General features: G+C 37.3%; 1 protein-coding gene across 1 annotated transcript; it reads left to right on the forward strand.

The window, feature by feature from the left end:
• Positions 1-456: 456 nt before the first annotated feature.
• Positions 457-11,539, forward strand: LOC135702176 (cathepsin B-like). Its single transcript, XM_065223201.1, has 2 exons — positions 457-533; positions 10,313-11,539. Exon 2 carries the CDS (start codon positions 10,333-10,335, stop codon positions 11,353-11,355), a length of 1,023 nt encoding a protein of 340 aa, XP_065079273.1. The 5' UTR covers positions 457-533; positions 10,313-10,332; the 3' UTR covers positions 11,356-11,539.
• Positions 11,540-13,173: the final 1,634 nt, after the last annotated feature.

Below are 13,173 nucleotides of genomic sequence, written 5' to 3' on the forward strand. Positions count from 1 at the left end.
ATTACATCCATTGATGTAATATTGTATCTGCTTTTTGCTATTACATCATTATTTCATACATCAGCTTGAATTACGTTGATCGATATTACATTTTTTGTTGCTGTGTAGGAAATGAAACGGGCAGAGGTCAAATAACTCAAATTTGAGTTTAAAAAACCCAAGCGGTGGGTAGTTTTGTTTTTCTGTGTACACAATCCCGTGTCCAAACATCTGCGCATACACTTGCGAACCAAGCTCAACATGGTACATGTTTTCGTGAAGACGACACCACAAACTAGAGCAATTTCACAAACACCTAAATATCAAATTATGTTATTACAGGAGCAAAATCTTCGTTGTGTGTGATCAAAACAAAGAACTTCCGACGAATCATCGTCGCTCGCTCCACTACCACTACACTCATACGGCTTGGTATTGGTGCGAGTCAAAACCATCAAATCGAAATCAGCAAATGCGATGCAAGGAAGTCAGCTGAAAAGCTAAGGTATACGTTTTTCGAATCAATAATCATTATTCACCGAGTTGCAGCTGAGGTAAGTACGATTTTCTTTGTGCTCCTCGTTTATTCAAATTGTTCAATTTAAAGTTGAATCAGTAAATAGTGAACTTTCTCGGCAAGTGTTTCAACAGTAATTCTGTGATCGAACATTCGAGTGAAAAGTGGCTTATGAAACTCTACTGCGCACAAAACATGAAAATTGTGGTGACTCATCACCGGTGTTTAATACGTTTCGATTAAAACTGTTTTCAAAATCAGCATTTGGGTGTATATTCTGAGGCAATCAAAACAAAAAAATTCTCATCTTCCACCAAATGAACAAAGAAAAAAAAAATTAATAATCAATGTTTACATTGACCCGCATGTAGAAGTGCATTGCTGGAAAACAGCTGAACTCGATCTGGGAGAATTCCGCAGCAATGATTGACCTTATTTACTTTTGGTATGATGGCCTCCATTACAGCATTGAGGCAGAGTGTTTATCACTTGCAATAAGTAAACATATAAACACGACTGATTAACGCTGCTTCCCATTCCCAACAACAACGAGAAGGACAAAATGGAATAAAATGGAAAGTTGTGACGTGTTGGCTTTTTTTTTCGCACCTTCATAAGAGGTAATAATAACTACGCTGTGAGCGAGTGGAGGCTGAAAAATAATGTTAGGTTCGTTGACAGTGACGGTAGATGAATGTGACGAATTTTAAGTGAAACTTTCAAATTATGCATAACAAAACTTTCTTCTATATGAAAACAAATGCTTTAGATAAATTTATAAATAACCGAATACTACATGTTAGTAAGCCAGAACATGTTTACCCAGAATTCAAAATCAATGCTGGTTCAAATCGTTAAATTTGTCATTTTTGTGTTTCGATGAAAGCTACACAAAAACAAATGCCTACTAGTGATTTGAAAATAATGAGTGCAGATAACTACACTTGGCGGTCGGCGTACGATAGGCTTGATATACACCAAATTTGAGATATCAATGCACAGTGGTCCAGAATGCAGATTTAGGTGGAATGATATGTTTTGAGCCTGAAATTGAAACTTTAGACTAAAAGTCTCCTGTACAAAGTTGTTCCTTATAGCTAAGTCCTCATTTTTATGACAATGAATTCTAGGGTGGTTCTTATTATCATTAAAATAGAAAAACCTAACTTTTTTGTTTGAATCAATTAAGTTATACATTCTTCGGCAAAGTTATAGCTGAGCTAATTTCAAGCAACTTTCTTTATAAACTTATTTGTATCTCTTAAATTGACCGATTTAGAGCTATTTCCTTGAATTGAATCAGGGTGTCTCTAAAAAAACAGTTGTTTGCTCTGTTTTTCTTATTTCAAATTTCTCAGCAAAGGTGTCTTCAAATAACTTTTAGATCTTTAGAAGGCGTAAATTTTTGCTGCACAAAGCTGTCAATGTATCGCCGATCAAGAGTTTGACGTTTTTCTACTAGAATATGCCCTTTCCCTTTTCAAATGTTTATATCTCAGGTTGGGGCAAACAAAAAAAATATTTTTACGGAAAAAGTTATTGGCAAAGATGGTTTTCATAGAACCACTCTAATGACAAATTTACATAAATGTGCTAGTACATTTGTTTCAATATTTCGACATTTAGTGTTGTCGGAGAAGTTTTTGTGCTTAAAAATTTCCTTCTTTGGTGTTTGCAAACGTCAGGGTGGTCGGAGGGGCACGCAATACAAAGAACCGGTGGGTTGAAGTTAAAATGCAATCAAAAGTACTCACAGTAATTAATGCCTTTTGCAGGGCTGGTAGCAGGTCACTTTTTAGTGACTTGGTCACTTTTTTGAAGCCAGTCACTAAAAAGTCACTTTTTACACCTAAAAGTCACTATTTCCCTAAAAATAGTCACTAAAGTCACTTTTTCGCAACATGTTTAAATTGAGTACTTGGCACTAAGAAAGTCTACAGTAGTTTTAACAAAATATAAACATCTGTTAAAAAATTGAAAATTTTAACCAGGGTGACCAGTGAACCGCAAAACGTAAGAACACCAGGAAAACTATTGGGAAATGCCTTCAATTTCGATTTAAAAGAGAATTTTAAAGGATTCCAGGGCATACACCAAGATATATCAGAGAAAAATACCAAAGTACAGACTACGAAAGTCTCATGTAAAATTAACTGTTCTGAGGACCGATTTCTTCATATCCGCTTAAATCTTAAACCAGGTTTACCTATATAGTAAAACTTGGCTTAACACATACGGGCGTCGCTTTTGATTACTGTTTAAATTAATAGAGACTCAACATTCAGCTCCGAAACAATTTTGGAAATAATTCTAATGTAATTGAGAGTGCATTTTAACGAGAGTTCTGAGAAGAATTCTATGATAATTGGATGAGGATTCTAGGTCTAATTATAATAAGAATTCAAAATTAGTTCTGAAATGGCTCTGATGAAAATTCCATGAAAATCCCGTGAACTCCAAAGATGGTCTCTGCGGATAGTTCTAAAAGAATTCTGGGGTGATTTCTGACGATACTTTCAAGAGAATTCTAAAGAGTTCGAAATAAATTCCGAGAAGAATTCAAATGGAATCGAATTTTGAGGAAGGAATTCTGAGAAGAGTTTCAAAGTTTGTGATAGATTTTTGTTTTGAAAATTCTGAGGAAATACTATGGGAAATCTAAGGAGAATATGAATTGAATTTCCAATTGAATGCAAGGGAGAAGTCCAAGATTATTCAAAGCAGAAATTTATGAAATTTCTGGGGTTAATTGCATGGAAATTCTAAGGATGAATTTATGGAAGGATCCTTCAGGGAGTTTCTAGAAGAATCAATAAAAAATCGAAAATAATCTACTTTAACTAATCATCTGTTATTACTTCATGCGTTAATTTAACGATTTACATAGTCGGAGATGCTTAACGTCAAATATCAGACTTCAAATGGAGATTTTATACGACCGAGGAGGAGATTCAATTATAGAGTTGATAGTTCCGTTATAGTACGGCAGTGTGAAAATTGTTTATCAAAGTAGAAAGCGAGCGAAGGACAATTTTGAGGAAGGTACGAATCGGGTAGTTGTTTACGTCAGATGGCGACTTGAGCGTGAAACAATCAATAAACTGTTTCCGCACATCAGAGGTACATGAGCAAATCGGTGATCATCCCTTTTGCCAGTTGTGGCAGGGGGAAACACCCCTCACCATCCCTCATTAATGGATGAGCTTGGTAAAGGAGATGCTCTACCCTATTCGTACCTTCCTCAAAATTATCCTTTGTTCGCTTTCTACTTTCTATATACAAATTTTACACTGCCATTACACTGGAACTATCAACTCTTTACTTTCATCTCCTCATCTATCGTATAAAATGTCCACTTTAGTTAGTAAAAGCTTATTTGCTTCTAAGTTTAAGAGAAGGGGAATTATTCTAAAAAAGTTCTTGAGATCATTCTGAAGAAATTCTGTGAAAATTTCATAGCAAAATATCAAAGTTATCTACCTATATATATCAACTATTTAGAGATTTCGAACGCAGAATCAAATTCAAGATCATAAAAATGGGAATTACTATTTGCTAGTCATCATGTATAACGCAAGCAAAAGTAAATTATTCAAATCACTTCAAATGCTCTTCACAGGGGTTTCCGTTGTGAGATTCGATTAAGTTAGAGGAATTTATGAAATTTGATACTGAGTTCCATGACATAAAAAGTTTATTTCGATATCAAACCGTATTTGAATTTCTATGTTACCATATAAATGGTTACTTATTTAGTATTTACAAGTCACTATTTGGTCACTATTTCCGTAATTTTAGTCACTAAAGTCACTACTATTATATCGCATCAGCGCTACCAGCCCTGCTTTTGAAGTAGTACTGACGGTAAATACAATTATCTATCCAATTAATGAAAATATAATTCATGTACAATTACGAAATTTCAATTGTAATTAGTGGAGTTAAAAAGTAATGAAGTAATGAAATTGGGTTGTTAGCGGAATGCTAAATAAAACAGCAAAAGAAAGGTTATCTTCCATTTAATTCCACTTAATTTTGGTATCCATGACAGATACGTATTTCGACTACAATGTGCAGTCTTCATCAGTGTCATTCCCACTAAAGAGCTTACCAAAATCTAACCCCCTTATAGATTTTTCTCCTTTAGCTTACTTAAAACTTTGGTTTTTATTAGTTAGGTAGGTTCCGATTCAACACATTGTAGTTTCATTTTTATACCTATGATCTTGACTTTTTACCTAGGGGATGAGTACTTAAGGGGGTTAGATTTTGGTAAGTTCTTTAGTGGGAATGACACTGATGAAGACTGCACATTGTAGTCGAAATACGTATCTGTCATGGATACCAAAATTAAGTGGAATTAAATGGAAGATAACCTTTTTTTGCTGTTTTGTTAAAAAGTAGTTTTTCGGAGTTGACTGGAAAAAAAATTGTTTTTTAGCACTAACTTTTTAATTTCAAATTTCTCATGAAAGCCAGAATTTTAAAACGAATGTTTTATAGTGAAATTTGTTCTCTGTATCTCTTCCAATAAATAAATAAATATATATACCCATGTATAGTAAAATATATGAATACATTCAAATTGATTTTATACGAGTTTAAAAAAAAATAACATACCTCCCATTTTCCATAATATTGAGAATAACATACGCCCTTTCAAATGCCGTAAAAACTTTTTTTTATTGCCACAACCAGAGATATTAACATTGGAAAAGGGCATATTTTTAGTAGAAAAACGTCAATAACTCGTGATCGGCAAAAGATATTGACAAGTTTTGTGCAGCAAAAATGTGCGCCTTCTAAAGATCTAAAAGTTATTTGAAGACATCTTTGCTGAGAAATTTTAAATAAGAAAACTAGAGCAAAACAACTTTTATTTTAGAGACACCCTAACTCAATTTAAGAAAATAGCTCTAAATCGCTCTAAATAAAAGTTGCTTGAATATGCTTAGATATAACTTTGTCGAAGAATGTACATCTTAATTTATTCAAACAAAAAAGTTAGATTTTTGATTTTAATGATAATAAGGACCACCCTAGAATTCATTGTCATAAAAATGGGAACCTAACTATAAGGAACAACTTTGTAGAAGAGACTTTTAGTCTAAAGTTTCAATTTCAGGCTCAAAACACATCATTCCACCCAGTGTTGGAAAAATATCAAAAAATCAAATCTCACCAATGCCCAAGATCACGCTGGATTTTCGTGGACAAAAATCAACAAGCAAACAGCTGCGGTTGATTTTGCAAGCTGTGATATCGCAGCTTGGAATATCAAGCTAACAAAACTCATTAGCTGCAAATCTCACCAAACTGATTTTTGCTTTACACTTGAACACAACCGAAGCTTCCATAACGGGCTGGCAGCAGTCTCTTCGTGTCTGCTATCCGTGAAGAGTAAAAAGAGATAGCAAACTATACTTTCTCTTTCTAAGAAAACGATGTGAAACGGAATCATTTTTGTGTCGAGTCAGCTCTCAGCTTGATTTTTGGACGTTGTGAATAGTCTCGCAATATCAAAGGAGCTTGTAAAATCAAAATCAAGCATGATATTTTGTTCCAATATCACGCGTGATATTGAGAGCGTATGAGAGCGGAAAAATATTATTTGATTGATGATTTTGCCAACACTGATTCCACTTAAATCTGCATTCTGGACCACTGTGCACTCGAAGAAACATGGTTGCCAGTGAAATTGCCAAAAGATCCCTCAAAAACCGTGCTGCTGTTTTGACAGAAATTTTTCCTTGCGCATCTCTATCAACGACTCTGGTTTGGCTCACATTTTGACAGTTCTCGCTGCTCGATTGGCTAAAGATGGCCGCTTCCGCGAATCTCTATACACGGCGAATGAGAACGACCCAAATTTGAGTTTAGTTCACTCATAATTGCCAAAAGTGCAGGAACTCAGCGATGAGTAAATATGTCTCATGGTTTCCTGTGGAAAACCTAAAAAATCTGCCAGAAAATGAGGAAATTGACGAAAATTTTATTCAGTCTCGGAGAAGTACCAATAGACTGCCCTAATAAAAAATGTATGGTTAATTTGCTTAACGACGTGTTCTGGGTATCATCCAAACCATTTGTGGAATAGTTCAATGATTTGGGTTATCGTTCGTTTATGGTTATTTTTTATTAGGGTGAGTGAATCCAATCTTTACTTTTCTCAAATTCGGGAATTTTTCTCTGGAAAATCCTGGAAAAACCTGGGAAAACATGAGACATGATCGCTGAGTTCCTACACTTTTGGCGATTATGAGTGACGTAAACTCAAATTTGGGTCGTTCTCATTCGCCGTGTATATAGGATTACTAGTTGCAACTAGAAACACTGGAATAAGAGACCAGCGGAGAAAAAAAACATGAATTTGGCAACAAGATAAACATCAAAGCAATCCTGGCATTACTTGCATTTGTAACTGATTGCGAGTGACTTCGCCAATGCACCGACGAGCGAGTTCATGAGTGATTGTTAAACGATGTTAATACTCCTCCCTAATTGAAGCAAACCATTTGTAAACACCGCTTTTGACAGTTCGATTGGAATCATAACAGTGTCTCCGTTGGTCTCTTATTCCAGTGTTTCTAGTTGCAACTATGTTTTGTTATGATCAATTGAGCTGAAATTTTGACACAGAACTACAAACCTGCTGAATTTTGCGTGTACGTAATATCAAATTATTGGAAGCGCTTGCCGGAAATTGACGGACTAGTTGAAAATGGCAAACTAATACGCCACCAACGTAGAGTGCGCCACGCGAGTTCGAGAAAAAACGTCAACCAAACCGTTTGTTTACATCAGAATAAGTATTTTCCCCAACGCAAATAACAGCATTTTTCATTCAAAATCTTGCTAATTTCCATCGGTCATTGTCTTATTGTACGATTTTCCACAAATCTGAACTGATTTGCACCTTAACAAGTACACACAAGAAATCCGGAAGATTATAACCACTAAGGCACTTTTCTAATTTTCAATTTTTCTCAACAAAAATGTTCCACAACATCAGCAGGATCTTTGCAAAACCGATACAGAATTAACTTTTTCAACTGTAGATTTAGTGAAAAAGTGTTCCACTTCCTAGTCTCAAGGCAAAAATTTATGCTCACAACACTCTTTTTGACGTTCTCCTATTCACCACCAGAGGTTGAATCGATCGTTTAGTTTCTATTAAAAAGGCCTATTAACACATTATAATTCGAAATTTCCGAAGTGTACCAGTGTGAACTGGTTCCAACTTCGGTAATAAACGAATTTGCGATAAGTTATCATTTTGAGGGTGAGCCCCCAGGTTTTATGATAAAACGCTATTTTGGGAAACCCTAATGCTAGGTGCATTAAGAAAAAAATCATCAATTCGGCAGTGAGCATGCATAAGGGCGTAAACGCGATGATCGATTCTCTTCGTCGATTTTCTCTTTTGTTAATAACTCGCTAGAATTTGCGTTTCTCGGTGCGTCTGCTGTTGCTTTTGATAGCCAATGCAAAGTGAAAATCGATGAAGAGAATGCTCACTGTCGAACTATTTCGACAAGATGTCTTCACATGCCGTCACCGCTACAATACCCGCTCGATTTTGGCAACATGCAAAAAAATTAGGTCAATCCGGTTTTTATTTTTTACTTCGTTCGATTTCGGCACGCTTTTGTGCTTTTGTTGCCAAAATTGAACGGGTACTGTACTTTTAAAAATATCGGCCGGAGGTGTTCATGTTCAATATTTCAGATTTATAAAACAGTCTACTCAGAAGTTCAGGGGCCTTCTTAGAAGTCAAAAGCAGTTCGTCAGTTTTCAAGTTCCAATGTGAAGTAATGAAATTGGTTTGTTAGCGGAATGCTAAATAAAACAGCAAAAAAGGTTATCTTCCATTTCATTTTGAAATCTGGAAGTGTGTTTGCAGTACCATTATTCATATGATAACGGTAGTGTTTACATGCGGGGCTTATTGTATGTGAAAGTAACCTCGGAATGGACGTGAATTACCAGGCATTCTGAAATGGGTTGCTGAATCTGCAGTAGAGCTATCGCTTTCTAACTCCCGGACTAAACTTGCTTTAAATTATTACATCAAGGATTGTTGTAAGCAAATTTCTTCCATAATACCACTGCCGGCCAGTGGGGGTTAGATTGAATACACACATACACACACACAAAAAAAAGGTTATCTTCCATTTAATTCCACTTAATTATTTTGGTGTCCATGACTAAACCCCCTTAAGTACTCATCTTGGGGATTTTCCTTAGGGAACATGCATAAATGACGTAGCATTTGAGGGGGGAGGTGGGGGTTTCAGAACTTGTGACCGGCCATGTATTGGATATAGCCAAATACGCTACGAGGGGGGGAGGAGGGGTCTAAAATTGATCAAAAATATGCTACGTCATTTATGGATGCTCCCTTATTAGAGAGTTGAATAGATTTTTCTCCTTTAGTTTACTTAAATCTTTGGTTTTTATTAGTTAGGTAGGTTCCGATTCAACACATTGTACTTTCATTTTTATACCTGTGATCTTGACTTTTTTAGCTAGGGATGAGTACTTAAGGGGGTTAGATTTTGATAAGTTCTTTTGTGGGAATGACACTGATGACGACTGCACATTGTAGTCGAAATACGTATCTGTCATGGATACCAAAATTAATTAAGTGGAATAAATGGAAGATAACCTTTTTTGCTGTTTTATTAAGTTCCAATGGTTTTCAACATTTCGAAAGTTTTAAATTTTCATAAACTTTTTTTTGAAAAAAAAAATCAAAAATCGGGCAAGAATATTTTGAAATATTTGGGATTTTAACATTTTTACTAAAAGTAAATTTAAAAAAAAGCATTACAACATAAAGACATTATTTTTCTCTACAACGTCTCTCAGACGTCATTACGATCAGAAATGCCGTTTACATGCCACAAGTTTTTTTTTTAATGTCAAGGACACCATTTTGAAAATTTTACTAAATCCAAAATGGCCGATTTTTAGCAAAAATGTGAAATATTGCTCATAACAAACAAATACGTAAAGTTTCATACAAATCTGGAGAAGGTCGATTCATAAATTCATTTTTTTTTGCAATGTTACTGTTTATCACCTTGAAAACTGCTTATCCATTCGAGATTTTTTAAGAATTTGCCTCCATTCGGTTACCCATCGGAATTTATTTTAAAATTCGCAACGAAATCCTCTTCAGAACGCTCCAACTGGAGGTCACAGCACTTGGATTTTAGTATACCTACGCGTGCCAAGGGAAAAGTCATTAAGTAAGATAATCCTTAACAGACGTAAAATACTTGATAGTGACGAAAAGTTCCCGGCGGCGTGCGACTTGCAGCATAGAACCACAGACAAACAGACGTAACTCTTCATTGTGTATCTTCGTTCATGCATTTAACGGTTGAGTTGAATATTATCAGTTCCGCGAACTACTCGCCGCAGCGCTGGCATCGGATCACTTTGACGTTTCTATACATTCTATAGAACTTTTATGCAATATTGTTTACGAGTTAGTGAGCAAGCTTGTTTTCCGCGAGAAGCCAGAGAGATGTCGTTACTGAGGTTATATGTTTCGAGATACTATGTTTTCAAGAACAAGTTTTTCAAAGAGTTACGTCTGTTTGTCTGTGATAGAACGCTGCATTAGTAGTAAACATATTGACCTGCGCCTTATCAGCAACCAGATTGTTTTCGTTCTTTATTTCCGATGGAATTCTGCCAACATACGCGCGTGGCGCAAGCATCATCGTCATACAGTTTCCCTTCGCAAACAATAATCAATTCTGACCTGACCCACATTGATTTATTTCTTCTTTCGTCACCTTCCAGAATTAAAACAAAGAGAAACAATGAAGCAATATCTGCTCGCGGTAGCAGCCGTGGCACTACTGCTCGCCACCGATCATGCCCAAGCCCAGAGGCAGCGCTTACATCCGCTGTCGGAAAAGTTCATCGAACAGATCAACAGCAAGGCGACGACCTGGCGAGCGGGTCCTAACTTTTCCCCGGAAACGTCCATGAGCTTCATCCGTGGGCTGATGGGAGTCCACAAGGATGCGGACAAGTTCAAGCCTCCACTATACGTGCACGAAATCGAGGACGACGAGGACCTCCCGGAGAACTTCGACTCACGTGAGCAATGGCCGAATTGCCCCACCATTGGGGAGATCCGCGATCAGGGATCCTGTGGATCATGCTGGGCGTTCGGAGCCGTGGAAGCCATGTCCGATCGTATCTGCATTCACTCCGAAGGGAAGGTCCACTTCCGCGTTTCTGCTGAAGACTTGGTAGCTTGCTGTCACACGTGCGGTTTTGGATGCAATGGTGGATTCCCGGGCGCCGCCTGGAGCTACTGGGTCCGCAAGGGACTGGTCAGTGGCGGTCCGTTCGGATCGGATCAGGGTTGCCAACCGTACGCAATTGCACCGTGTGAACATCACGTCAATGGAACGCGTCCATCGTGCGAGGGTGAAGGCGGTAAGACTCCGAAGTGTGTCAAGAAGTGCCAAGCCAGCTACAATGTCCCCTACGCCAAGGATAAGCGGTACGGAAAGTCGTCCTACTCGATTGGCAGCCACGAACAGCAGATTCAGAAGGAAATTATGACCAATGGTCCGGTGGAGGCTGCCTTCACGGTTTACGAGGATCTGCTGAACTACAAGGAAGGTGTCTACCAGCACGTGACGGGCAAGATGCTCGGCGGTCATGCGATCCGTATGGTCGGCTGGGGTGTGGAGGAGGGAACCAAATACTGGCTGATTGCCAACTCGTGGAACAGCGACTGGGGCGATAATGGATTCTTCAAGATTCTGCGCGGAAAGGATCACCTGGGTATTGAGAGCTCTATCGCCGCTGGGTTGCCAAAGATTTAAGCACGCGGAAGGGTAAAGGTGAAACAGGTAACTTTACGAGACTTGAGGTAGCGAGTATTGCATCATTCCAGTTGAAAGGAGGGAGAGGGAGAATTATGGTTTTCCTAGTAGACATTATGAGGCTCATTTTTAGCGGTAGCAGTGCGGAGTTTCACTGGTTAATAAAGATCACATTAGATGATAATAGTAACCAATGTTTGTTTTGATCTTCAGAGAAATCCGTAAAGCATCTTTCTAGTGTTTAAAGGGCGGAGTACACGGCCAATGAGATTAACCCAAATTTGAGTTTAGTTTACTGATAAATTGCAAAAAGTGTAGCAACTCAGCGATGAGTAAATTTGCCTGTAGAAAACCTCTAAAATCTGCCGGAAGATGAGGAAAATTGACGAAAATTTTACTTAGTCTAGAAGTAGTACGAATAGACTGATTGAATCCAATCATGACTTTTCTCATATTCGGGATTTTTTCCTGGAAAAACTCAGGAAAATTTACTCAGACTTCGTGACATCTCATTGGCCGTGTAATTTGTATCGAAGAAGTAGTAACACTGATAGAAAAATCAGCCTCGGTCCCTGAGAAAAAGTATCGACTGCAGTGTACTCGAACAGAGGTGAGGTTTATGTATTTGCTAACAAATATGTAAGGTGTTTAAACTGTTGACCGGCAGATGGCAGAATTGATTTGAATAAGAAACACTTCCATTACGCCAGTGATGTCAATATTCCAGTTTAAACTGGATTCTTCCAGTTTTTTTTACAACATCCAGTCAAACAGTTAAATCTTAAAATCTTCCAGTTTTTTCAATTATTGTCCAGTTTTATCCAGTTTTTACATAGCCCCGTGTATAGAACTGGTTGTTTTACCCATTGATTGATGTATTTCCTTTTAGAATGCAAAAGCATGATTCCTATCCCCTCTAAGCCTCCTTAACTTCCCTTCGCTTATATTTATCTTGATAATGACAGTGAGTGGTGAAGATGGTGGCTGTATGGCTATCTCTTTTTGTCATGTGACCCGCGTTTTGCATAGAAAGAGATGCAGTTTTTCTCGAGGTTTTTCTTTGTTCGGTGGCTTATGCTGTGCTATAGACCTTTTTGACGTTAAATCGTCTTTCTCTATCTAGCACGCATGGATGAATCGGCGGTTTGTTTTCCCACTAATCTGTTTCCCTCTTGCTCGCACTCGTTCGATTTAAATGGTGCAGTAGTGTGCGCCGATTAAACGTCAAAAAGCTCTATGCAAGGTGCCATTCTCTATTTGCATTTGATGTGTCGATTTTCTGATATTTATTAAGCGATTCGACAGTTATTCCAAAGCATTTTGAAGTGATTTATCTAAGGTTTATCAATATGTTTCTTCTGAATCCGTGCTTGTTTAAGTGGTTTTGCATTCCCATGAATCGTAATTTCTGGAGTGTTGGAATGTTTCCGGCATTTGCCGAAGTAAATCCGAACATAACTGAAGTAATGTATCATTTTCCAATTTTTGAGTCAAATAACTTATGAATTTATGCAATGGTGTTGTGCAATACGAGTTTATAAAAATATTTGATTCAAACTAATCCCGCTTTAACGATCCGATTCACGTCTGGCCTTTTTTTAAGCCAACCCATGTTTTGAATATTTCCCTCCTTTGTCACCATTGTTGTTGATTTAGGCTACAAAAAATGTCCATTATATCATTAATCTCTTTTTATAATCATTTCAGTACTGAATGTGAATTCCACGAATTTCATTTTCAAGGACGTCTACATTGGCTTTTTGTGAACCTATCCTGTTTGTCAAATTTGGCGGTATTTTGTGAAAAATGCCGAAACGA

This window comes from Ochlerotatus camptorhynchus, unplaced genomic scaffold (assembly GCF_037179485.1).
Source record: "Ochlerotatus camptorhynchus isolate MF236.1 unplaced genomic scaffold, CSIRO-AGI_Acam_v1.1 ptg000185l, whole genome shotgun sequence".
Lineage (NCBI taxonomy): Eukaryota > Metazoa > Arthropoda > Insecta > Diptera > Culicidae > Ochlerotatus > Ochlerotatus camptorhynchus.

Excerpts from the sequence above, each read along its gene's own strand:
- LOC135702176 (XM_065223201.1), top strand. The coding sequence starts at position 10,333 with ATGAAGCAATATCTGCTCGCGGTAGCAGCCGTGGCACTACTGCTCGCC.